General features: G+C 50.9%; 3 protein-coding genes across 4 annotated transcripts; 2 read left to right on the top strand and 1 right to left on the bottom strand.

Moving 5' to 3' along the window:
• Positions 1–30: 30 nt before the first annotated feature.
• Positions 31–9,662, top strand: SMCR8 (SMCR8-C9orf72 complex subunit). Its single transcript, XM_031606816.2, has 2 exons — positions 31–2,553; positions 4,756–9,662. The coding sequence occupies exons 1-2, from the start codon at positions 200–202 to the stop codon at positions 5,207–5,209; spliced, it is 2,808 nt and encodes a 935-aa protein (XP_031462676.1). The 5' UTR covers positions 31–199; the 3' UTR covers positions 5,210–9,662.
• On the bottom strand, positions 9,583–14,993 carry SHMT1 (serine hydroxymethyltransferase 1). Of its 2 annotated transcripts, none has more exons than XM_090151471.1 (12): positions 14,883–14,993; positions 13,998–14,122; positions 13,388–13,533; positions 12,922–13,037; positions 12,671–12,831; positions 12,471–12,552; positions 11,970–12,182; positions 11,662–11,778; positions 11,295–11,417; positions 10,960–11,076; positions 10,672–10,782; positions 9,583–10,481 (listed from the first exon to the last, which is right to left on the bottom strand). In XM_090151471.1, exons 2-12 carry the CDS (start codon positions 14,097–14,099, stop codon positions 10,312–10,314), a joined length of 1,458 nt encoding a protein of 485 aa, XP_090007597.1. In that variant the 5' UTR covers positions 14,100–14,122; positions 14,883–14,993; the 3' UTR covers positions 9,583–10,311. The 2 variants fall into 2 exon arrangements, with proteins under 2 accessions (XP_090007597.1, XP_090007596.1); XM_090151470.1 differs by lacking the exon at positions 14,883–14,993 and adding an exon at positions 14,743–14,836.
• Positions 14,994–15,095: 102 nt separating this feature from the next.
• On the top strand, positions 15,096–24,797 carry LOC116237561 (chemerin-like receptor 1). Its single transcript, XM_090151474.1, has 2 exons — positions 15,096–15,704; positions 16,932–24,797. Exons 1-2 carry the CDS (start codon positions 15,594–15,596, stop codon positions 18,033–18,035), a joined length of 1,215 nt encoding a protein of 404 aa, XP_090007600.1. The 5' UTR covers positions 15,096–15,593; the 3' UTR covers positions 18,036–24,797.
• The last annotated feature ends 623 nt before the right edge of the window (positions 24,798–25,420 follow it).

Raw genomic sequence — 25,420 nt, 5'->3', positions numbered from 1 at the left:
GAGGCGAGGCTGCGGAGGCGGCGGCGGCTCCGCTTCCGGGCGGCGGGGTGAGAGGTCGCGGCGTCATGTGAGCCCAAGATGGCGGCGGTGCCGCGGCGCCCGTGAGGGGAGCGGGGCCGGGGCTGCCCGGCCGTGACGGTGGTCGGGGGGGGCCGGGGCGGCCTCGGCGCTCCATGTCGGGGCCCCCCCTGCGGGAATAATGATCAGCGCCCCCGACGTGGTGGCCTTTACCCGGGAGGAGGAGCTGGGGGACGAGCTGTACCGGGAGCCGCCGCTGCCCGAGGAGTACTCCGTGCCGCTCTTCCCCTTCGCCGGCCACGGCGCCAACCCCTGGGCCAAGGTCGCCAGCTCCAAGTTCAGCCGGGACTTCATCCTCATCTCCGAGTTCTCGGAGCAGGTGGGGCCGCAGCCCCTGCTGACCATCCCCGACGATGCCAAGGTGCCGGGCAATTTCGATCTCAATTATTTCTCCCTTCGAATCATGTCGGTGGATTACCAGGCTTCTTTTGTGGGACATCCTCCCGGCTGCGCCTACCCCAAGCTGAACTTCGTGGAGGACTCCAAAGTGGTGCTGGGGGACTCCAAGGAAGGGGCCTTCGCCTACGTGCACCACCTGACGCTGTACGACCTGGAAGCCAGGGGCTTCGTGAGGCCCTTCTGCATGGCCTACATTTCTGCTGACGAGCACAAAATCATGCAGCAGTTTCAGGAACTCTCTGCTGAGTTCTCCAAAGCCTCTGAATGCCTGAAAACGGGGAATAGGAAGGCATTTGCTAGTGAGCTTGAGAAGAAGCTGAAGGATCTTGACTACACCAGGACTGTGCTGCACAACGAAACTGAGATACAGAAGAAAGCCAATGACAAGGGGTATTACACGACCCAAGCCATCGAAAAGGCCAACGAGTTGGCGAGCGTGGAAAAGTCTATTATTGAACATCAAGATCTGCTAAAGCAGATTAGATCATACCCCTATAGGAAGCTGAAGGAGTCTGACTTCCACCCCTATGAGCCTGAATGTGCACTGGATCAGGGTGGTGCAGGCAGTGCACAGGACCTGGCTGCCTCAGACCCTGCTGAGCCAGGGGAAATGCACCTCTACTCCCGCCTGCCCTCCTACACTCCCAAACTCATCAAAGCAAAGCCTGCCAAATGCTTTGACAAGAAGCTGAAAACGCTGGAGGAACTCTGCGATATTTATTTTTTCACCCAAACCCTAGATCAGCTGCATCACATTGAGAGGACTTTCAGAGGTGATGTGTGCTACCTCCTGACAAACCAGATCAGTAGGGCACTTCTGAAGCAACAGAATGTAACTAACTTTCTATTTGAAGATGTATCTTTTCTAGATGGAAAAGCACCTGAAAATCAATACAGAGGCTGCCAGGGACTCAGTCAAGATGCTGCTGACAGAAAGTGTTCAGAAGAGTCCTCTACTCCTAAAGTGGTTATCAGCCTGGGTTCCTACAAGTCTAGTGTGGAGTGCGTCCCAATCAAGATGGAGCAGGACATGGACAACACTCAAGAACCTGCAATGACAGAATCCATAACTTTTGAACACCAGGAGAACCTGGACTATCTCGATGCAGATCTTAAAGGGAGTATCAGTAGTGGTGAGAGCATTGAAGTTCTTGGAACAGAGAAATCTGCATCTGGGCTGATGAAATCGGAGAGCCAGGCCAGCTTGCCCATCAGCCCAAGCCCCCAGGTGGGCAGGAGCAAGGTAGGCAGCCGGAGGACTGTCAGTGAGGACAGCATTGAAGTCCTCAGTACCTGTCCCTCCGAGTCTCTTATCCCAGAAGATTTCAAAGCGAGCTACCCAAGTGCAATTAACGAGGAACCTTATGTGGATGATGAAGAGGGAGGCCTTCGTTTCAACCCCAGATTAAACCCAAACAACACTGATGAGCAGGAGGATATCTCAAACCAGGAAAACTTGGCACAAATTGATTCTGCCTGCTGTATTGGGAAGGAGAGCCCCAACTTCCTCGAGCCTCTACCTGAACTGGGCCAGAAGCAGTGCGATGAGGATGGTGTGGTTAGGATTCCCCCTCAGCCATACCGGCAGGCTGAGCAGGGGCTGCGTGGCAGCTTTGTGGGCTCCCCACCCTGTGACAGCACTTCAGGGGGGCTCCTTCCCCACGAGCTCGACTCACGCTACCCCACAGCAGGCAGGGAGGTGAGCAGGACCAGCCTGGACGAGTGCTCAGACTCCACGAGCTACATCAGCAGCGCTGCCTCCACCTGCTCTGACCGAACACCGTCTCCTGCTCACCCCGTGTGTCTCGCAAATGAGAGGCACAAAAAGAAAGCTGGGCAGAATGCGCTGCGGTTCATCAGGCAGTACCCCTTTGCCCACCCTGCAATATACTCTCTGCTCAGTGGAAGGACCCTGGTAGTGCTGGGGGAAGATGAAGCAATAGTCAAGAAGCTTGTGACCGCACTCTCCATCTTTGTGCCGAACTGTGGTGCTTATGCCAAACCTGTGAAACACTGGGTCACTTCCCCTCTGCATGTGGTGGATTTCCAGAGATGGAAGCTGATCGGGCTCCAAAGGTAAACTGGGGGGCTTTCTGCTTCTTGGTGTTGAGGTATATGATAAAAACTGAGTCCACTAAGTGGGGAATTTCAGAGGGGATTTGATGTGCAGAGGCGTTCTCTTTATGTAATCACCTACACAGCTGCCACAGATTTCTTCTTCTGGAATGTATCTGTAGGAGGGTAGTGTGTTTGTCTGCTTCTTTACATTCAGCCTCACTTAAGAATTAATTTAAAACATCTGCTGGGCACTTACTGCTTGGCTCAAAATGTTTAGCTAGGAGGTTTCCTGATGTTTTAGATCTTTAGTCTAGCAAAACAAGGGAACAGACACAAGTCCCAGTGATTTCCTGGCTGGTCTGATAATGAAGCCCTCTTGAAGGTCCCCCTGTGCTTTGCTAGCTCTCCTATCACCTCTTTCCAAAATTCTCAACGTTTCTGGCTATTATTTCTGATATGTTTCTGAAGTGAGTGCTCAGGTATGCAGGCACCTCAGCTTGTGTTGACAGGAGCATTCCTGCTGGTGTCGGTGAATGTCCTGTGACACCTGCGTTTCTGGTGAAGGACAGAGGTGCAAAGTCAGTGGATGTGCTGGATTTTCTTGGAAAGGTACACGTAAAGAGAGTGTTTATAATGTGCTTTAGTGCAGGAAAAACAAAAACAATGCCTGAAGAGCTCATCAGGCTGTAGAGTTGGAACTTCAGCTCAGGTGCAAAGGGGGCCTGTTCAGGGCAAAGGGCATCACTAAGGCAGACGTCCCTCCCCCAGCACCCACTCCTAAAATGTGGCTTTGTAGTTCCTGTTAGCAAGTAGCAATTGCTTAAGATTTTGTCCTTTATTGTTGTTATGAAAAGGATTTTCAGTGTGTTACCAGGATGTGTTCCAGTGCTTTGGGTGCAGATATAGCAGGTGGCAGGGAATGCCCACTTCTGTCACTGAGGTGGAAAGAATGAATCAGAGTGGCGAGAAGAATACCCATTGCTCAGAACCAAGCTGGAATGGCTTCTGAACGAGTGTTTCTGAGCATCTTGAAAGCTGAAATGCAGAAATCTTTTTTTCCAAGCTGCTGAGTATTGCATCTCTGGTGGTTGTGGATGACTGAATAATCCCAAGCTGTGAGCTCACCCTCATTTTTGAGTTTGTGGGATAGGCTGCCAGGTCTGTCAGCAGTTCTTTCAAAACTTCTCTGCTGTTGGTGAGATGTTTACAAGCCCTGAATGTTTGCTGGCTGATTAATGTTTGTGGCTAGATGCAGTTTGTGTGATGAAAAGTCACTTTTGTTTAAAAAAAAAAAACAAAAAAACCTGCTTGTAAGTGTGTCAGTCATTCAGACTCTTCTCTGTGGAATGTTAATTGGTTGTTGAGTTTAACATGGATGCTCTCAGCAAACCATTTATATGAAGGTCATAGGAAGGAACTTGGAGGCTAAATTAATTATTTAAGCACAGCTGTAAGGGTGCTGTTCTCACAAAGCCACACTGCCTGGGCACAGGGGCAGCTCTTGCACCAGCAGTTGGTGCTTCTGGTTTGGGGCTGGGAGCTGCTTCTCACCAGAGCAATTTGAACCAGGCAGAACTGCAAAGCAGAAGGTAGGGTTTGCGTAGGCTTGTAATTTGCATTTAAATAGCATTAATTTAGGCTTGGTGAATAATTGCACATTGTGAGCGTGCTGCAGATTTGCATCTGGGTGAAGAACGCCTAGACTCAGCCAGGGAATATTCTGGTCTGAGGATGGTTCCCTTTTTAAAGGAGGGTTTTGTTCCTCTTTAAGCTCCTCAGGGCAGCTCCTTCCCAAAACAACCAGACAAGAGGAAGGTGGGCCTTGTGGCAAGGGGATTTCTGTTCTCTTATTGTCATATCCAGAAGGAAGCCAACAGCTGCTGCAAGATCTGCTTCTGTTACCAGAAATGTCGCTTCCCTCCCTCTCTGTCCTCATTTCTGCATCTGTGAGGGGGAGGAAGCTGCCCACAGGGCTGTGTTTGTGAAGCAGCACACAGTCAGCGTAGATCAGTGCATGTGGGGATCCAGGAGATGGAGGTTCCCTTGGGGTCTGTCAGACTGGAGAGGCTGTTTGGCCATCCTCTTCCATGCCAGCCTTAATTTGCCCTCAGCAAAATGTATCAAAAGCTGGTGGGAACTTGGGTGTGATACAGGAGCATGGGCATTCTGCTTCGTAGCTCCCTGGTTTCCTCCAGCTTAACCTCTCTCTTGCTCTTTCAGGACTGTGTCACCAGCTGGAGTGAACGTGCTGCACGCCCTGAGCCGCTACAGCCGCTACGTCAGCATCCTGGATGCAGACAGTAAGACGCTCCGCTGCCCGCTGTACAAAGGCTCCTTGGTTGCCAGGCTGGCAGACCACCGCACGCAGATCAAACGGGGCAGCACCTACTACATGCACGTCCAAAGCATCCTCACCCAGCTGTGTTCAAAAGCCTTCCTCTATACCTTCTGCCACCATTTGCACCTTCCCATCAATGAAAGGGAACCGGAGGAATCTGTTGTGAACCGCAGGATGAACTTTCTGAAGCTTCATCTGGGCCTTGCCAATGAAGATATTAAAATTGTACAGTATTTAGCTGAGCTGCTGAAGCTGCAGTACATTCAGGAACCTGACCAGGGGGTGAATCCTCTGCTCAGATTTGACTATGTTCCCAGCTTTTTGTACAAAATCTAGCAGCATGTAGGCTGTCTGCCTGCATACTCGGATTCTGATAAAGATCATCCGTGCTTGGCATTGATGCTGTCTGCAGTAGCTGTCATACATCAGGAAAGGGCAAAGAAGCCATTGTATTTGCAAGCATTTCTGCGTCATAGAAATCAGTGTCTGAGGGACTGAATTTCAGTGTGGTTCCCTGTTGCTGAGAATGTAGGTGTTCCATCACGTAAAACACTGGGCACTCTGTTTTTAAATGTTAAAAGGAACACTATTAACTTTTAAAATATATCATGGTAGCACCCCAGGGGGATTGTGGAATGGAGGGAGAGATGAGCAGTGCTTAGTGGTGTGCAGCTCCCAAAACATGCAGGACTCTGCACTTCTGCTGGAGCCATGAATGTTGTTGCTCCTTTCCATGGAGCCAGGGCAGAGACCAGCAGGGAAATATGAAGGCCACATGAAGTTTTTAACTCAGTAGTGTCTCATGTTAGCATGGGATGTAAGCAGTGTACACGTGGAAGCTCCCTGCCAGGATAGCAGTGTGCATTTACCTGCGTGAAGCAGCAGCTGGTGGTGTCTTTTCCATATTTTCTGAGTTTCTTGGAGTTGCTTGTCCCTGGGCCTGAGGGACAGCAGCAGAGGCATGTGAACTTCCCTCCAGATAGTGTTTGCCAGTTTCTCAGCTTTGTTAAAACTGGAATGGAGTTGAACTCCTTAAGTATGCTAGCACCAAGGCTCTGCTGCTGTGAATGTAGAGCACTGTGCCTTGTTAATTTGTCACATCCTGTTTGCTGGGCAAGCTCTGAGAAGGGTGGGAGGGAGACCAGGAATCCTAAAAACTAGTGAAGCTGGGAGTGACCTGCTAATGAGAGATGAGGTCTGAACTGAATGGGCTCTAAGGTGTTTTTTGTGATGGAGAGACAAACAGTGCAATTCAGCTGAAGCTATGCTGTGAGACAGCAAGCCTCTGCAGCAGGCTGCCCAGCCAGTGAGGTACTAGTGCTCAGGAGAGGGCTGGCAGGAATTGAGTGAATTCCACGTTGTATCTGTATAGTTTCTATTTTTGTTGTTTCTGGGGAATTGACTTTTGTTCTTGGTGGCAAAACCAGGTCAGTGTCACCGCATGCTGCTTCTGGCTGTGCCAATTTACTTTATTTTATTGCCAAGCCTTTGCCATGTCTCGACTACCTCTCACACTCTGCTCTGGGTGGTTCAGGACAGGGCGGAGCTGCAGATCTCTGAGCCCAGACACAAGCACTTTCCTTCCGAAGCTTCCACGCTGCTGTCAGTGCCAGAAGGGCAGTGCCACCATCAAAGTGATGCAGCTGGAAGATTGTTCCCTTTGGTGTGGGAGCTTTGTGCCGGACACAGCGCTTCCCTCTGGAGTCTGGCAGAATGTACAACTTGTTGGCTGCAACCTGCTCTGTCCCGTGCTGTGTGGCAGCAGCTGCTCCTGCCGTACTTCTGAGCAAGAGAAAGAAGTTTCACTAGGAAAGGTAGCCTGGTTTTATTTCTTTTTAGCACTTTTCTGATTAGGAGGAGAACAGCTAAGATTGTACAAGATTAGTTGAAGTGGTTTTTTGTTTTTTTTTTTTTAATTTTTATTTGTTTTTTAAAACCTATGTTTACCATGATCATGCTGGAATGGAATGTGATCCTTCCATGCCTGGGGAAGTTTCTGTGTGGATGGAGGGTGTGGTTTGTCAGCATGAGCCTAGACCCTCTTGAAACATGCTGTGATAACTGTGCTGCTCGGAATCCTGTGCCCCAAAGACAGGGAGCCTCTGTGGGGAGGCTGTCATCCAGCCACCAGCATCACGACTTTAGTACCAACCTCCTGCTGCCCTGCCTGCAGAGGGCCCTTGGAGCAGTCCAAGAGGTACTAACCAACAAGGCAAAGAGTCTGTTTCAAGTAGGTGCATCACTTGTGGTGGCTTACAGTGAGGCAGCTGGGATGCTTGAGCTCATGCCACTCTCCTGAGGGGTTTCAAGGCCAGGGATTGCTTGTGCTGGTCTCTTCGGCATGCAGTGGGGAAGCGGTATGGCTTCACGTTTGCTGAAGGGAAGCAGTGTGCCTGTGCATGGGGCTGCACACCCTCATAGCATGTTCAAAGACCTTTTCCTTCTCAGATGCTATCTGTGTCTTCCTGTACACTGTTGTCGCATGTAACTGGGTCTGCTGGTGAAGGACTTTCATGTCCATAGAAAAGGTACTTTCTGAAGTGGCTCGAGGTGTCTCCTTCATCTATGTGCACCTGGACGACTTCCAGTGGGATTCCCTGGGATGAGGAAGGCACCAGGCAGTCTCAAGCTCCCTGCACCCTGCCTGACTCACAGCTCTGGAAAAGCTTTCGTCACAGCAGCTCATGTTTTGTGCTGGGAAACTACCTGCAGTGTTTGGGTCTGAGGAGGGACAGGAACTCATTGCCTCCTGACTCACGTGTCTCTTCCTGCAGGCTGACAGCTCAGAGCAGCAGAGCAGGTTCGATGATCTGCGCTGGCTCATTTAATAGTCATAGTGGTCTTTATCTGGAATGTTCAGCTGCCCTCATAAACTGTCAGATAAGTCACTTCTCCTCTACCAAACCTAAAGTACTGATATTCAAGGCTGTGTTGAGCAATACTTGCACTTCCACCTGTCTGACCTGCTTTATCGCTCCACCACAAAGCACTTCTGAATTTTGGAGGATGCCCTGGGGGCTTCGTTGGGGCTGTCACCTGTGTTATCTGCACCCGGGCCACTGGGAGGGAGCTGTGTGGAAACATGCCTGGGAGCATTTGTCCTAAGGACGCCTTGTGACAGAACAGCTGGATGGCCCCGAGCTCACCTTCCTGCACAGGGCAGTGAGGAGTTGTGCCAGGCTCTGGGCAGTACCTAACTGAGGTTGCAGTTGAGGGCAGTCAGATGCAGCTAGTGGGTCAGGAGCTGAATTCCTCTTTGCTCAGTCATTTATCTGTCTTTCTGATCTGACTGCACAGTAAAGATCCCTATATCAGCACTTTAAGACGTTTTCCTCATCTTCACTGTGTTACCTCACTAGTTTCCAATACTGGCAGACTTGCAACAAGTTAAGATCTTACTAACAGCTCCTGTGAAGAATCCTAGCATGTGTGTTAGCTGGCTCGTGCCACACCACAGTCCTCCAGCACGAGCAGGGCTGATTTCCCACAGCCTCTGCATGATGCTGCCCAGCCTTCCTGCATCCACCCTCCATACCAATGCCAGCAGTGTTGTGCACAGCCCTGATCTGCTCCTGTAAGTGCTGCTTCCTGCCCTGCGCTCCTGCATGCTGACTGCAGCTCCATCCTCTCTGCTGGCTGCTGTGGGATGAAGGCTTTTAAGGCCAGTTGAAGAATTCATCAGGGGAAAGGCCTCCCGTGGCTGCCTGGCTGGGAGGGCAGGGCTCAGTGTTTGCGTTCCTCTTGTTCCCTGCATTGGGAGACATCTGTTCACTTGTGCTCTGAGCTGCACTGCTGGCCCCTCTGGGATCCCACCACGAGGATGGTCAGCCATAGGAGTAGGCGATACCAACCCTATGCAGGTTGCATTTCTCAGAGGATAGTGCTTGGATTTTCTTTCATCCAGTAGCAATCACTTCTAAGCAGCTCCAAAGCTGTCTTGCCTTGACTAGGGAAGCACTGCCTATACTCTAGCAATATTAACCATTTTGTAAGGGCTGGGAGAAGAACTTGAGGAGTGAGAGCTGATGTCTCCCTGCCCAAGACTCGTTCTGTGGTTTTCATTCAACACTGGAATGAATGCAGGCAGCCCTGAGCCCACAGTCTTGGGGCAGGTGACTGCCCACACTGCTGGTTTGGCATCCTGGAGAGCTGGGCAGAACCCACTGCAGGACACGGGGCTTATAGCAGCGCTTTGGAAAGGCACCTGTAAGTGTGCTGGGCAATTCAGTGAGCTGTATTGGCTGAAGGAGAGTGCCAGCTCTGTGCTGTGCCCCAAAAGCACAATGTTAGACTGAGCAGGACTGTACCCTGCTATTTGAGGGAGCCTTGCACTTGCTGCCAGAGCTGGGGAGGTTGCAGAGCTGTGGCTCACTGCTCATGAGATGTGTTTTAACTGAAAGGCAGAAACACAGGGTACCCAGCCCTGCTGCTCACCCCGGTGCAGGGCGAGCACAGATGGGGATGGGGCTGGGGTAGGAGCTGCCTCTGAGGGCTGCGAGGAGGCTGTGATGAATTCTCATCTTATTTTAAAGCACTGTATCCTATTACTGCATGTTGAGTTACGTGTGTGTGCCTGTGTGTACCGAATGCTTGTGTCAGTAGTTAGAGCGAGTGTGACAGGAGAAGTCCAAGAAGCATGTCTCAGTGTCGTGCTGTGTTACTGCACAAGAATTTAACAGATGTTAACACCAAATGACTAGTCTGAAAAATGTACTTTAAAAAAAATTATTTATTTGGGTTCAGATATTTTTGAAATACAAAAATTGGTTGTATTTTTTAAAGCTTATAATTCTTGTCATACATTGTGGTTAAATTCTTAATTTTACTGTGCCTATTAAAAAATGGTTCTATCTAAGGTATGTCCTCAGAGGTCTGAGAAACCGCTGGAGGTCCTGGCTCGTGCTGTGGTGGAGCTGGACTGGTGGCCCCAGCAGGGCTGTTCTCTGGGTATGGGATGAGGCTCAGCCCTGGCAAAATGTGTGGAAACCCAAAAGGAGAGCTGGTGTGTGTGTAGGAAGGTGAGTCTTGGAGGCTGAAGCCAGGAAGACTTTGTAAGGCTGTGCAGCTCCTGGGCATTGGACCCTGAGTGCTGGTTTCTGGTTGTCCCTCCTGGCTACGAAGGCAGACAGGAGGCCTGTAATCTCATCTACTGCTCCTACAGCAGATCAATCCCAAACCTTGCCTCAAGGTCAGGGATTTCCTTCTTCTGAGGCCCATTTGTAAAATCTAGCAGTGGAAGGGTTGGTCTGTGCTCAGAAGGGCTCCAGTGTCAGAAACAGGAGGGGAGAGGTGAGGAAGAGCCAGATGAGGAGCTGCTGCATGGGGCCAGTGCCAGCAGGAAGGTGCAGGGAGAAGGCACCAGGGCTCTTTCCAGGGGTGTGAGTGTGCCACAGTCCCTGATGCTTCCTTGGCTCTGAGAGTGGGGACAGTGCCTCCCATTACAGGACTGGCAGTCCTGGGAGGGGAAAGGTTGCTGCAAATGCCTCCACCTCTTCCTTCAGTGCCTTTAGCTCTCCCCGGTATTTTTCCTCCTCCAGTTTCTCCTTGAATTCCTTCAGCGTGGCCTTGGGGCTCATGTCCCTCTGCACGCGCAGCGTCAGCTCGATGCCTGGCGGGGGGGAGATGAGTGGTTCAGCCCCATCAGCAGGCAGGTTTCACTTCTAGCAGCTCTCTCAGCCCTGCCACGGCTGGCAGGGTTGGGGCTGCTCCCCAGGATGCTTGGGAGAGGAGGAGCTGGGCTGCCAGGGGACTTGCTGCACTGTGCCACTACCACCTGCTTGAGGAAATGGGACCCTCACCTCTGTGGATGTACTGAGCCACCACGCGGAAATCATCCTGCCGAAAGCCACGGGAGGTGAGAGCTGGTGTCCCGAAACGCAGACCGCTGGGACGAAGGGCACTGACATCACCTGCACCAGAACAAGCAGTGTGTGACCTAATTCCAGAACTGCTGTGCATGGGGATTTGGCCTGGCCCCTAGTGGCTGGGAGTTCTGAGAGAAGTTCCGTGTGGCCCTGGGGAGCACAGGGCACGAGAGACACCCAAGCACATGGGGCAGAATATGGTGGAGCTCGTGGGATGCCTACCAGGGCATGTGTTCTTGTTGCAGGCAATGGAGCAGAGTTCCAGCACTCGCTCAGCCCGGCCACCGTCTGTACCTCTGCTGCGCAGGTCCAGGAGAATGAGGTGGTTGTCAGAGCCCCCTGCAGAGAGAGGAGAGTTGAGGTGAACACTTGAGATTTCAGCAAAAGAAAAAAAAAAGGCTTGAGAGTGCAGTGTTAAGAAATAGTTTTTCAGAATTCTGAGGAACCATTCCAGCAAAGCCCTGCCCACCATGCCCATGCACATGTTGCCCCAGTGGTTGGCTCAGACCTGGGGCATGAAGCTGGCCCCAACCCAGGCAGCTGAGGCTGTTCCTTACCTGTGACAATGTCGTAGCCCAGCTCCATCAGTGCTGCTGCCAGTGTCTTGCAGTTGGCCACCACCTGCTGCTGGTAAGCCTTGAACTCGGGAGTCATAGCCTGCTGCAGTGCCACAGCAATCCCTGGGGATGAGGCACTGCAGTGAGCTTTTGAGGACCAACAAAAGTCATCTTGGGAGCCAGGAAAGCTCACGGACAATCCCTTTCCCTAACCATGTAGGATAGGAACAGCTGGGTTTCTCTCCCAGCCGCATCAAGCTGGCTGCTCTTTGCTGCTATACCTCTCAGCTGGAGCCCTCTGCACTCAGAGCTGAGCCAGGACATCTTTGTCCCCTCCTCACCATCCCAGCCCAATGCAGATGCATACCTGCAATGGCATGGTTGTGTGGCCCTCCCTGCAGCCCAGGGAAGACCGCTTGGTTGATGAGGCTCTCCAGGTTGTAGAGTGTTTCCTTTCCTGTCTTGGGGTCCGTGCTGCGGATGCCTGTGGGAGGAGAGAGTAGGGTAAAATACAAAGCAGCTCAGGAAAGAAATTATGCTTTTTCTTCAAATCTGAGCCTTTGGGATGCCCCAGATCTTTCTGCCATTCCTCTTTCCCAGCTGGAGCAGGAAGGAGCTTTAACCTGCAGCTCTCCTGGCCTGGGTGGAGTGTTTCTCCTGGCTCAGGTCAGGCACCTTTGCGATAGAAGATCATGCCGGCCCTGCAGCCTCTCAAGGTCTTGTGGGTGGTGGTGGAGACAACGTCGCAGTGTTCAAATGGTGAGGGCACAACACCTGCAGCCACCAGCCCGCTGATATGGGCCATGTCAGCCATCAGGTAGGCGCTGTTGGCATCGGCAATCTGTCGCATGCGAGCATAGTCCAAGTTGCGTGAGTAACAACTGACACCTGCAACAGGACGAGAGGGAATGGCCTCAAGTTGTGCCAGAGGAGGTTCAGTTTGGATATTAAGGACATTTTATTCACTGAAAGAGTGGTCAGGCGCTGGCACTGCTGCCCACGGAGGTGGTGGATTTGACGATAGAGATCTTTTCCAACCTTAATGGTATTGTGTGATCCTGTGGGTCCCTTCCACCCTGGGTTGTACAGTGATTCTATTCTATAATTCTGCAGCATCCCACTGCAATTGCCCATTGGCATCAGGATGCCACCCCGTGTGAAAGGGTTGCTCCTTACCTGCTATAATCAGCTTGGGGTGGAACAGGCGGGCATTCTCCTCAAGTCGGTCATAGTCAATGTAACCAGTTTTGGGATTCACCTGGGAGAGGAAGAGGAGGGTTCAGCCACCTTGGCAGGGGTAAAGATCAGTTGCTGTCAAGAGGTTCTTCCACTTATGAAGGCCACAACCTGGCTCCCACTGGAGCAGATTTCCATACCTTGTAGGGCATGGACTCGAAGAAGACAGAGGTGGCAGAGATCTTCTTCTTGTCCGTCATGAACCCATGGGTTAGATGACCCCCATCAGGCAGGTCCAGCCCCATGATTCTGCCATGGGGCTCCACCAGGGCCGTGTACACCGCAAAGTTAGCAGGTGACCCTGTGGCAAGAGCACACAAGGCAGTTCATAGGTGCTGGGGCATGCAGAGGCCTCCACAGCCTGTGCTGCCTGCCTTGGGGACACCATTACCTGAGTAGGGCTGGACGTTGACACCCCACTTCTGGGGATCAAGCCGGAATGCCTGCAGGGCTCGCCTCTGGCACAGCCTTTCCAGCTCATCTACAAACTCGGTCCCACCATAGTATCTGCCAGTAAAGGAGAGGGAAGGAGTTACACTGAGGTTGGTGTCTGCTGAGAACAAAACCTCAAGGTTAACACTAATCTCTTCATTCAGGAATGCATGCCCAAGGCAGTGCCAAGCTGTGACACCAGGTGCTGCTGTTTGCAAGCAGCAGACATGACCCTGTTACAATTACCTGGTGCATGGCCAAGGACAGAAACTGAAAGGGTCCTGCCCTGCAGGAGCTTGGTTGCCAGCACCAGGACATGGCTTTCTTCCCAGATATGAGGTCTTGAGGTGAACATGGCAGTGCAGATCGCCCTTGTCCCCTCCCTATGAGAGTTTGGGTGTCTCAGGCTCTCCCCAGCCCCATACCTCTGTCCAGGGTAGCCTTCAGAGTATTTATTGTTCAAGCAGGATCCCAGTGCCTCCAGAACTGCGCAGCTCGCAAAGTTCTCTGATGCAATCAGCTCCAGCCCCAGCCTCTGCCGCTGCTTCTCCTTCTTGATGATGTTGTAAACCTTGCAGAGAGAGAGAAAGCTTCACTTGTGCCAGCTCTTCACAGAGGTGTGGGTGCTGCATGGTGTGGGATGCACCCTCAGAGGAGTTAGGACAATGGCGAGCAGCCTGAAAGCCACTGGAGAAGGGAGTACAGCTTGGTATAGCTGATCACGGTCCTGCCACGTTCTGGGTTTCTGTGGTAGATGCCACAAAGCCATCAGATAATTCAGCTCTTGCTTGGGCTGGAGCCAAGGTTAATGGCTACGCTGCCAGGTGGTTGTCAAATACTGGGCCTGGTGCAGGCATCTGAGCTCCAGATAGAGAGTTATGAGCAATGGCTGAGAAATGACAGCCACAGAACCTGCGTGTACCTGGAGGATGCCCTCTCTGGCTGTAGCAAGGCACAGGGGCTGGCCGAGTCCCAGCAGCTTAGCCTTGCACTGTGCCCCTGGTTCAAGGAGGTCGGTGTCCCTATAGCTCTCACCTCGGGGTCGTTGCTGTCAAGTGGCTCCAGCAGCATCTTACTGTGGGAGGCCCAGAGCTCTGCGCTGGGGAAGCTCCCAGCACCCTGTGCCACGTTTGCCATCTGTCCACTGCCTCTGATGCCACCTGTAAAAGGCAAGGGGAAGGTGTTTATTACAGCAATGTGGGCACTTCCAATACCCTCCTGTTCTCCCCCCACCTTGATATCGCACAACCAAGGTGTGGCTTCACCCTACTCCCCCCTTGTCCTGGCACTTGGGGATGTGGGGAGCCCATAAGCAAACATGATAAAATCAAGCAGTACTATTTCATTTTACTCAGGCTTTAGACCTAAACTTGCTCTAAACCCAAGGCAGCAGCAGCCCCCCAGCACTGAGCATTACAAAGCAGTGCACAAACTCCAGGGCAGGCATGGCAGCCCAGCTCCAGTACTGGCTGTACACAAAGTGTCTTTTTATCCATTAACCCCGCAAGGTCACAGGGGGGCCGTGAGCTGGTTGTTAAGCAATCCACTCCGTTCAGCAGCGCGGCCCCCGCTGGGCTCAGAGGCCCGGCTGCCCCAGGGCTTTGCTGGCAGCGGGGAAGCGCTGTCAGAAATGCGGGCTGAAATGAAGGAGCGTTGTGTGGGGCGCTGTGCGAATGCACGCTGCTGGCAAAGGGCTGCAGAGAGGACAAAGCTGCCAGGGAGAGCCCCTTTGCCACCCTCCTGGTGGGACATGAGCGTGGGCACGGCCCTGAAGTTTCACCTGCTGCATCCCACGTGGCTTCGTCGCATCCCATATCCAGGATCCGTACCCGTGCTGCAGCACCACCGCCCGCCCCGCTCCCACCTCGCACGGTCCCTGCCCGCCCGCCAGCCCCATCCCTGCCCGCCCCGGCACCGCACCGATACGGATCCCGATCCCGGCCCGCTCAGCCGCCCCGCGGCAGCCCGCGCGCCTAGCATAGGCTGCCGGGTCACACCCCTGCAGCTCTCGACCAATCAGCGCCCGAACGACGAACTCTACGACATCTCTTCGTCCAATCCGCGGCGCGCTCCGCCTCCTCCCCGCTCCCCATCACCCGCGCTCAGGCGGGGCCGGCGGCGCTGCCGGCACGCGGGTTGACCTTGGCCGGGCGGGGGGCTGCGCCGGGCCCTGCGCACACGGGAGCCTCCCACTTCCCCAGCACTGGGGCTCCCTGCCAGCCCTGAGGTGCTCCCCGCTGCCCCGCATCCGACCGCCCTGGTGGCGTGGCTGCTGGCCGGAGCAATGCGCTGAGCCCGGCGGGTCCGCTGTGCGTGGTGCTCGGCCACGGTGCGGGCCGGGGGCACTGCCTGCGGGAGCAGAGCCTGCGCTGCTCCCTGTGCAGAGGGCAGCCCTGCTGCACTGCGGGGTGTCCCGGTGCCTTGGAGGAATGTTTCAGCCCCGGAAGGATGAGGCTTGCAGGCAGGAGTAGTGCTGCACTGTGTGCTTCAAACACAAGCAGGCTCTTGGGTTTGGCCAACCTGACCCAAGAGACCACGGACAGAGCTTCGGGGGTTAAATCAGCATGCTGTAAAATGAGGAACAGAGTTAGGAAATAAGCAGTCCCAGTAAATTCCTTGTGATCCCAAGTGATGGAAAAGCAGAGTGCACACTGTGAGTCACAGCATGAGGAGCGGTGTCTCAAAGCAGCGGGGCTGCAGTGCGTGGGGCTGCGGGCAGAGCGGGAGCAGTGCGGTGCTGCGGTGAGTGCCGCCGGGTGCTGGCGGCGAGGGGCGCTGGGTGCGGAGGTGGGTGTGTGGGTACAGGGGTGGCTGTTGCACCGAAACTCACCTTGGATACTGCTCTGCCTGGACTGTACGTGTCTTTAGGTGCTTTTCTCCCAGGTAACAGTGATAGGACAGAAGGTAATGGCCTTAAGTTGCAGTAGGGGATGTTCAGGAGGGATGCTAGGAACAATTTCTTCTCCCACAGAGCAGTCAGGCACTGGCACTGCTGCCCAGGGAGTGGTGGGGTCACCGTCCCCGGAGGTACTCCAGGCTGTGGAGATGTGGCACTGAGGGATGTGGTCAGTGGGCACAGTGGGGGTGGGCTGGGGTTGGACTTGAACTTGTGAGATCTTTTCCAACCTTAATAATTCTATGATACTATGATAGCTGTTGAAGGAACAATCTATTAACTTAATAATTCTAACAGTTTTTAGCTCTGTTAATTTGTCTTCCATCACCAAAGAGCTTGGCCACAGCTGTGCAATTTGGGTTTTTGTAGTTCTGCTCTCAGCCCATGGCCGGTTGCTGTCACAGACTCTTTGTGGATGAGTTGTTCTGACACTGCCAATGCCAGCGGCGGAGCCTGGGCTGGTGTCTTGGGTCACAGGGGGACAGGGAGACAGGGCAGATGCCAACCCTCTGCCCGCAGCCCCCTGGAACCGCTGGTGTGGAAAGAGCTGCAAGCAAAAAGATCTTTGATATCCTTTATTTTCCGCTTCCAAGTGTTAGTGGGCTGGCTGTCAGTGTGGGTGACAATCTCTGTGGGCATCCAGGGACTTCCCAAGAGATAAGTAATTGTTTTAGTCTTGGTTGGTCCTGTCTGTAAAAGCTTGCAGCACTGGGACTCTGAGTCTCTGAGTTGTCCCCGTGGTGGCTGAGCCTCTGCTCAAATGTCTCCCCTTCCTGCTGGCATCACCCTTTCATGACAAGATCAGACCAACTCAAAACTTTTGGACTGTCTTCCTCCCTCTGTATCGGTTCACTCGGATCTTGCTCAAGTGGCTTAAATTCCTTGTGCCTCACAAGTATTTATCTGCCATTCTGAAACTCGAGGTGTTCTATAGAGAAGTATGTTCATTATTAAGCCATTCTAAGTGCACATTTCATCTTTGCATATCCATTTTGTGTATGGTTGCAATCAAAGATTCTCCCCAAAGCTATGGGAGCTGCAGATAATAGCAGTGTGTGCTGTTATGGTTTCAGGACCCCAGCTTTCTGGCAATGGAGACCGTCTCTTCTTCTCCATCACCCTTCCCTGACAGCTCCCCCTCCATGCCCTCTGGGAATGCCACAGCCCATGACCACTACTCTGGCCTCCAGAAGAGCCTGCATGTCCTCTCCATGGTGGTGTACAGCATTGCCTGTGTGCTGGGGGTGACAGGGAACGGCCTCGTCATCTGGATTGCAGGCTTCAAGATGAAGAAGACAGTGAACTCAGTGTGGTTCCTCAACCTGGCCATCGCTGACTTCATATTCACCTTTTTCCTGCCCCTCAGCATCGCCTACACCGCTCTGGACTTCCACTGGCCCTTTGGGAAGCTGCTGTGCAAGCTGAACAGCACCATCGCCTTCCTCAACATGTTCGCCAGTGTCTTCCTCCTGATGGTCATCAGCGTGGACCGCTGCGTGGCTGTGGCCTTCCCCGTGTGGTCCCACAACCGCAGGAGCCCAGAGCTGGCAGCCAGGGTCGCGCTGGGGACGTGGGGCATGGCTGTCCTGCTCAGCTCCCCGTACCTCATTTTTCGTGACACTGCGGTCAGTTCTCGCAACATTACCAGCTGCTATAACAACTTCGCGCTGTCTGATGACTACACGGCCGAGGAGACACGGAGGTTGTGGAGGATGCGGCACAAAGCGATGATCATAACACGGTTCTTATGTGGGTTCCTCATCCCCTTCACAGTGATTCTCATCTGCTACAGCGTTGTTGCTGTCAAGCTAAAAAGAAGGCAACTAGCCAGCTCTGCAAAGCCATACAGAATTATCATTGCCGTCACAGTCTCATTCTTCCTCTGTTATTTCCCCTATCATGTCTTCTCCTTGCTAGAAATATCTCAAAACTCTTCCAGTCACGAGATGAAAATGGCCCTCTACATAGGAATCCCCTTGGTTTCCAGCCTCGCTTTCTTCAACAGCTGTATAAACCCCATCCTTTATGTCTTTGTGGGGCCAGATTTCAAGGAGAAATTTTGCCAGTCCATCCTGTCGACCTTTGAAGGGGCCTTCAGTGAGGAGTCAATGCTGGGCAGCCTGAGCAGCAGGAGGAAGTCCAGGTCTGCCTCGGAAGCAGAAGTCCCAAGGCTCTGACTAGGCATGGTTCAGCATGGGCACCACTGCAGGGCAGTTTTCTCTCTCTCTTTTTCTCTCTTCTCTTTTTTTTCCTGCTGATTTGTCACAACATCCCATTTTTAGCAGGCGACCCTTTGTAAAAGTCACTGAGTCTGTGACTTTGCTGACAGTACTCCCTTTATTTTCCCTTCTCTCCAGTGTCCTTCAGCCATGAGAAGCAGCCCCTAAGCTCAGTGGGGTCACTTTGTAGGCACCCGAGTCTGCATTGCCACTGGGTTCATCCCCAAGGCGTTCCTAAATGGCAAGTTAGCTGCTGAGAGGCTGTGTTCTCTGCACTTGCCAGGCTTTCCTGGCAGCCAGTCTTTGCTGGGATGCAAAAATTCTGGGGTTCCACCAGGGGGCAAAATTGGATGCAGGTGTGCTGGCAGCAGGTGCAGCCGGCGCTTCAGCTGGCCAAGAGGATGGAGGGAAGAGCTGCTTCGTAAATTCCTTATAATTAAATCAGTAAAGAAAATACATCTTTTCCTGTGCATCATACCAATCTGGCACATGGGCTGCTAAATTTTAAGTAGAAGATATTAAATAAAAAAAAAAAAAAAAAAAGCAGCATGAACATGCAGTGGGATCTGTCTGGAGGCACTTCAGCAAATGCAGCTTTTAAAGAAGTAGGATTATATGAGATGGTTATGTGTATTTTTGTAGAGTCTGGGCTAACTTTGTCCTTTCCCTCCCACAACAAGTTATTGGTTGTGTCCCACTTACTCAGGTTTGGTGTTCAGCATAACTGTTCCTGAACAATGCTACTCCATGTTTGTGTTTGACCTGCTTCTGGCCCTTGTATAGCTGAAATGTCTCATTTTGTACTGTTGGTGAATGAATATTAAACTCCATTAAACTTATTTAAAACATACGCAGCCTGTGTGATCCATTCAAAATGTACATGCCCATGTTTGCTAATAAAGCAACTAGATAAGAAGATTCAATACCATGATTTGGAAATTGCTCCCAGTAACTCTCCCTGACTGACAGAGGCAGCCCTCAGCCTGTGTGAGGAGGTTTTGTCTAAAACCCAGTAAGGCAGAGAAGGAAGAGCAAATTTAGAATTGAGTTTGCCCAGATTTCACTTTTGCAAAGTGCTTGGGATGAAGATGGTGGTGTTATTCCCCTGGGTTTGATCAGGCAATGAACAGCTTCGATGATTATGGCATAAAATGTCAGTCAGGTAGAAGGGAAGGTTTCCATCTCAACGTGGGGCAGCTGTGTGAGCAGGTGCTGGTATTACACCTCCTTCCCCTGCCTGTAGCGTGACACAAACTGCCACTGTCCCATTTATGCTGCTAGGAAGCAGCCTCTGAGCTGCTCATGGAACCTCATTGATTCAATGGCTGGAAAATCTGTCTGAATCCCAGCCTGAATGTATGAATGTGCACGTCTCTCATTTCTGTGTGGATGATAGCACTGAGTGAGATCTGTCACTTGAACACGCGAGGGATTAATTACGGGTCTGTTGGGTCACACAACATTAAATGAAGGTTGTGATCCTACAGGCATGCATGTACTTAACCTTAAATTCATGTGTAATCTCACTGAGATCAGGGAATGCAGCAAGACCATCCATATGTCAAGCATGAGTGAACAGAAAGATTTACCCTTTACCACAAATTGCTGCCTGTCATCCAGATAAAGCTGCAATGTTTGCTATGCAGTGCAATGCTGGGGCTGTTTACTTGCTCCTGGTGGCAAATGACAGCATTGATTGCAGTGTCAAGGTTGTGCAGACCAGTGTTTGCTCTTTCTGGTTTTCTTCATTTGTTTGCTGAGCCCACATAATTCCTTGTGACAAGCACCTCTGAGATTGCTGGACCAAAGCCTTGGCCTCCCATTGCACCTCTCTCATCATCCCAGAACCCTTGAACTTGGAGCATCACAGGGATAAGAAAGGATGCAATTTTCTGGGCCATTTGGGCATACCAGATGTGTACAGGGTTCTGATGTCAGTGAAGCAAAGAGTCATATAGTATAAGGAATTGCTGCTGAAATACCAGGAGAGCAACCTACAGAGCACCACCTTCTCCCTGGCATCCCAGCCAAGTGCAGTGTTCCATTAGCACAGCAGCTTTAGCAAATCCCATTTCAGCCCACAATTAAATTGTCTTAATACCCCTCCCAGAAGTTGCCTCCTCTTTAAGTGGCACATTATTATGGTTAAGCAAAATAGTGTGCCTTCACAAAGCTTTCTCTTTGCATGATGGGGAAGGGACTTAGAGAGTTTCAAACAGCTGTTCCTGAGAACACCTGTCAAAATAATATTGGGGAAAAAATGGGAAAGGGAATGTTTTATCGACAGTAACCAACAGCTCATGGCCATTGCTGTGTTGCAGGATGGTCACAGAAATCGTTCCGTCATCCTGGGTCTGATCCCAAGCCTTTGTGCAAAGCTGACACCAGGTGTGGTTAGGCTGCCCAGGGACTGGTTCCAAGATAAATCTCTCATATCGAATTCACTTGTGTTCAGACTATTCCATTATTACAAAAATAATTATGGTAGTCCCTCATTGCTAACTAGAAGGCAGGCTATTCATTCTCTCTGATATTCATATTTGCCATGTGTGTAAATAAAAAAGCTTGAATAAAGAAAAAAATCCAAAGACAAGCAAACAATTCTAAGGGGTCAAACAGCATTTTTGGCAGCTGTGCCCCACTCTGACGCAGCTTTGCTCTCAAGGCTCTTTCAGATGTGATCAGTTGGGTGGTGCTGGGCTTCAGGAACAGCCTGAACCCCTGGTATTTGCAGTCGTTGAGAAAGGCACAGGTCGGCTGTCCTGCTGGCCCCTGCCTGATTGGCCCTGCAGAGGGGCGGCTCTGTGGGCAGGCTGACAGCTCCATTCCTACAAATAAGATTGGGATGGACAGAGCCATTTGGGGTGTGCTGGGTTCAGTTGTACATGGAGAAAGCTGAGAATAAGCAGGTTTTGGTAGCTGGGGTGTTTGGTATTAAGTAGCACGGCAGTGTGAGAATTCAGATGAGGTCATTAATGCTTTGGAGGTGGGTGAAGTGAATGTGGTATCACCAAAACATCTTGGTGACAGAGCTCAGAAAAGCTTGGCAGGTGATTCGGGCTAGGCTTTGTCATAGCAGAAAACCCAGAACCCATGCCTTCTGAGTGCACCCTGCACTGTTCAGAGCTGTCCTCAAAAGAAGTGAGCAAGGGAAGGACATACCTTGCTACTGGTGCAGGTGGGGGGAATTATGTCATGGGCTAGTTCAGGTGAGTGAAAATAGAATGGTCAAAATCCCAAAACAACATGACTGTGACCCATCCTGATTCAATCCCAGGCTAAGTGGTACCACGTCAGTGGTCTGTTTCTAGTTGGATGAGGGTCTACCAGGATGGTATGGCGTTCTTTAGCACAAGAAAAAGTAAGCGTGGTATTTTCATTATGCTGGGGCACCACCATAGTGAAGCTGGATTTTGTGACACAGCAGCTTCTGTAAGGAAGGCAGGATCTAAGACAAGGATTTAACAAAGATCTCAAGCAGTTAAAGCCTGGGGGACTTGCAGCATGTAGTCCTTGATAGCAGTGGATTATTGCTATGCCTGGCAGTTCTATGTTTTTCTAGCAAGCATTTTAAGTCAGGATTTCAACTAGAGCTGTAGCTGCTTTGCTTTGGAGGAGAGAGTATAGCAGGTGACTTCGGAGGTAGGAGAAGCTGCAGAGCTATCAGGGACAAACCAACCAAGCAGCATCTCAAGAAGAGATTGTACTCTATCCTTGGAACCTGGAGGAGAGCATGGAAATAAAAAACTGAGCTCAGAACAGTTAAGAGGAAAGAGGGAGGGAAGAACAGGAGATGAGACAGCCTTGAAAGTACCAGCAGCGGATGATGGGTGCAGATGGATGGAGAGTGATTCAGCAGGGAAGGAAATTCTCAGTAGATGCTCCTAAATGAAACAATAAAAGCCTGTGAGAAGCCTACTAGTTCTTTTGCATTTCTTCTGGTGAAATCTCCCTGGTGAGTAAAACTTTTAAAGTGTCTCAATCCTGAACCTGGGGAATGGGCTTGTTACATAAGGTCAAGCTAAAGGCAATGTATGGAGGTCCATCATTTCTTGGTATTGCAGCTGGGTAAAGGATCCCAACCTGTACAGGTGTTTGTGTTATTGCTGCTCTGGGCTCAGCCCTGTTCTGCACCAAGCTGGGAGGGGATCAGGGTGTCCCTGCAGGTTGCTCTTTGGTCCTCCCTGCACCTCTCCTAGTTTCTGCCTAGCTGCTCTGGGCAGAGATGGAAGTCAGCAGTCTCTTTACCTTCCCCTTCCCTCCTCCCCCCTCCACCCCCTTCCCCCATATTTGTGTATGTGAAGCACAGGATCTTCTCTCTACTGAGCTCTGCTTTCATTAGCAAGCCCGCTGTACAGTGACCCATGCCTAATTCAAACCTTTCCTGAATATTCACTAAGAGCCTGTCCAGGACATAATGCATGCTCACTTCCTCTGTGTAGAGGAGCTGTAGCTTTGTGCAGTAATGCAGTAAATGCCAAGTCAAACTAGGACCTAGTGGGTAGGACAGTGAAATAGAGTGTTTGGCACTGTGTAGCTGTTCAACTTCCCTAAAATGACACCACTTCATTGTTCAGTGGCTTTTGTTTAAGGGAGAATTGAAGGGCAAACCACATCTGTAAACAAAGAGTTAAGACTGTTACACAAACTTTACAGGACACTGCTGCATGCAATCATAGCAAGCAAAGACAATACGCAAACAAAGCAGAAGATGCTACTGCTGGTTCTTGTTCCAGGGCAGTGTTTGCTCAAATCCTCTCCCTTTCATCCAGCTTGAGACATTTTTCTGTGCAGTGACCTGTTAAACACTGGCTATACCAACAAGTCTGTTGTTTCTTTGTTTGAAGGCTGATAGCAGATAACTCCATGCCTGTGCTGAAGGCTGATGTGGCAGATCTGTTAATCATTTCAGACTGACCTGGAACTTGCAATACTGTTAGAAATAGGAAACAAACTAACCTGTGTTTTTTTTATATATCTATTTTCCCCAAATAGATATATTCATGACTTAGGAGGAACTTTACTATTGTAGAATGAGTTGGAGCCAGTTTCCTGCAGACAGCCAAGCCACAGTTAGGCATTAATATTTGATTAAACAAGAAGAGAGTGCTGTCTGTTTAGCCCTTCACATAGATAAGATGCCTACCCTGCTCTGGGGCCTTTCTTAAGGCACTTTAGTTCCCAGAAGTGGGGAATGCTATTTTCCAGATCACTTCCAAGCACAGCGGAGACTCAGAAATCTATTTATAGTTACTTTGAGCTCTGCCTTGCTAGCTGGGCAGTATCCAAGCTGGTGTCTTCTAGAAACGAGACATGGTCACTCCCGAGGCAGGGATTGGAGGTGGCAGCCTTGAGGCTGTGCTGAGCATGGAGGTGCTCAGTGTAAAGGTTCCTACATGCTGCAGGGCACCCCAGCAGGCTCCGGAAGGATATGTGGGGAAGAAGATTTCTTCAAGGTGCCTTGTAAGACTACTGGGAGAGACAGAACACTTTCACAGGGCTGCGTCAGGATGAAAGCAAAATATTTCTTTGGTGTGCCAAGCTCAATAACTCTTGCCAACAAGTAGATTGGCAAGAGATTTTTAACGTCCATCTTGATTTAAAAAATAAATAAATAAATACAAAGCAGCAACGAAAACAATACAAAACAGCAACCTGGCAGAGCAGTGATGGATGGAGCTTAGGAGATAGGATGACACAAACATTTGTTGTCTCTCAGGTGATGGATGCAGGCTGTTGTCCTGCCAAGTGCTGGATGAGCAGTGCCCTTCACCTTGGCTGGACTAACTGTGGGCTTTTTTAATTTATACTTTATGGCACGCTTCTTCCTGACAGAATTGCATCTGGATTAAGAACAAAAGATTTCCCTGAGCTGCTTCAGTCATACATAACAATTTTTCAGAATTCCTTGGATGACTGCTAATTGGATCATTGTGAATGAAATAAAATCCAGGTTCTCGTTTTGGGAAAGCAATCTGTTAAACTCTCAGCACTTGAATAACATATTGTAATATTAACAAATCCCTCTCCCTTGGGACTGGAGGCTTCCATTTGTATTCCTCTGACTAGGAAAACAGAGGCAGGAAAGAAACTGATTTTCTTTGAGAAAACGCAGGCAGTTGCCCAAGAAAAAGGATCAGAAGACATAATTTTTTTAGTTCCTGGCCTGTGGTTTGCCTGTGTAAACGTCAGGAATTTGGGGCAGCACAAATCGAGCAGTCAGCAAATTCTGTGTGCCCCGAGGGTATTGAAAAATGCCTCTGAGGAAGGCTGCTGATTGCGCTGTGGGTCAGCACTTCAATGTGTGTTATTTCTGGCTGCTCTGCCATCAGCCTGCAGTGAAACCCTGTGATGAGGTCTGAAGCTAAGAAGTCTCTGCCGCTCTGTAAAGAGGCTGACAAAAGGCTCAAAGCCGCCTTCCCTGCAAAACAAAAAGGAACCTACAAAGGTCAAGAAACCCGAATCAACAGTGGGGAGCAGCAGCCTGTAAACAGAGGAGCACAGACTGGAAATAGTGGGGGTGGTGAGGAGGCATGGGGCCCATTTTATCACACTTTCCAACCTGAGATCCTGCAGACACGCACAGAATCGCTGCAGCATCGCGTCTGTGGGGACACAAACAGGTCTCACGCATCTCAGACAGATGTCTCTGCTCTGTGAGAAGTGCTGCATGCGGAGTGCTCAGCATCTGGCAGCTGATTCAGGTTCAACTGCTCTCCTTCCCTGCTCCGACTGCTGGCAGCAAACTGTTGAAGTGTGTATTGTGAGCTATGGGCAAGCATGTGAATGCTTAAAGCAAAAAATACAGCTCACAGTGGCAGTTTCACTGTAAGAAGTTTCAAAGTACAAAATCCAAAGTTGTCTTTGTGCATTGGGTGAGCAGTACGGGCAGCTCTTCTGTGTCTTTCATGGTGCACAGGTCTCTGCTCGGGTGCTCCAGGCCTTGTTCCAATGCACTCTGTATGCTGCAGCCCAGAAATAATTATTTTGTGAGAGGGTGCAGTTAAAAGTACCTGATCTGTACCTGTACTCCAAAGGATAGAACTCTGATGCATATACCACAAAATGCTGATCTGGGTGCCCTGAAAAGCATGACTTAAAACAGCTTTTGGCCACTGTTAGCAGAAAAAGGATTGGGAACAGTGAAGTGATCAGTGCCTGTGCGTGTGTTTTGGTGGGTGCTGGTAGGAGCTTTATCCTCCTGAATCAGTGCAGGATAACAAAACCCAGCACTGCGCAGTGTACTTCACAATACACTCGGATACAGTGATACAGCTCGGATTTTGTGAGGGCGCTTCCACAACCCTGATGGATACCACTGCCCGCCCCTGTGACATCCGAGC

This window comes from Phasianus colchicus, chromosome 16 (genome assembly GCF_987193195.1).
Source record: "Phasianus colchicus chromosome 16, bPhaCol1.hap1.1, whole genome shotgun sequence".
In the NCBI taxonomy this organism is placed as follows: Eukaryota; Metazoa; Chordata; class Aves; order Galliformes; family Phasianidae; genus Phasianus; species Phasianus colchicus.
This window is presented reverse-complemented; position numbering and strand designations above follow the sequence as displayed.

Excerpts from the sequence above, each read along its gene's own strand:
- SHMT1 (XM_090151470.1), bottom strand. The coding sequence starts at position 14,776 with ATGGGATGCGACGAAGCCACGTGGGATGCAGCAG. Across the intron at positions 13,038-13,387 it reads GAAGGCTACCCTGGACAGAG|ATACTATGGTGGGACCGAGT; the intron begins GTATGGGGCTGG and ends CTTTACTGGCAG. Across the intron at positions 12,553-12,670 it reads TCGAGTCCATGCCCTACAAG|GTGAATCCCAAAACTGGTTA; the intron begins GTATGGAAATCT and ends TTCCTCTCCCAG.
- SMCR8 (XM_031606816.2), top strand. The coding sequence starts at position 200 with ATGATCAGCGCCCCCGACGTGGTGGCCTTTACCCGGGAGGAGGAGCTG. Across the intron at positions 2,554-4,755 it reads AAGCTGATCGGGCTCCAAAG|GACTGTGTCACCAGCTGGAG; the intron begins GTAAACTGGGGG and ends TTGCTCTTTCAG.
- LOC116237561 (XM_090151474.1), top strand. The coding sequence starts at position 15,594 with ATGGAAAAGCAGAGTGCACACTGTGAGTCACAGCATGAGGAGCGGTGT. Across the intron at positions 15,705-16,931 it reads GGGAGCAGTGCGGTGCTGCG|GACCCCAGCTTTCTGGCAAT; the intron begins GTGAGTGCCGCC and ends TTATGGTTTCAG.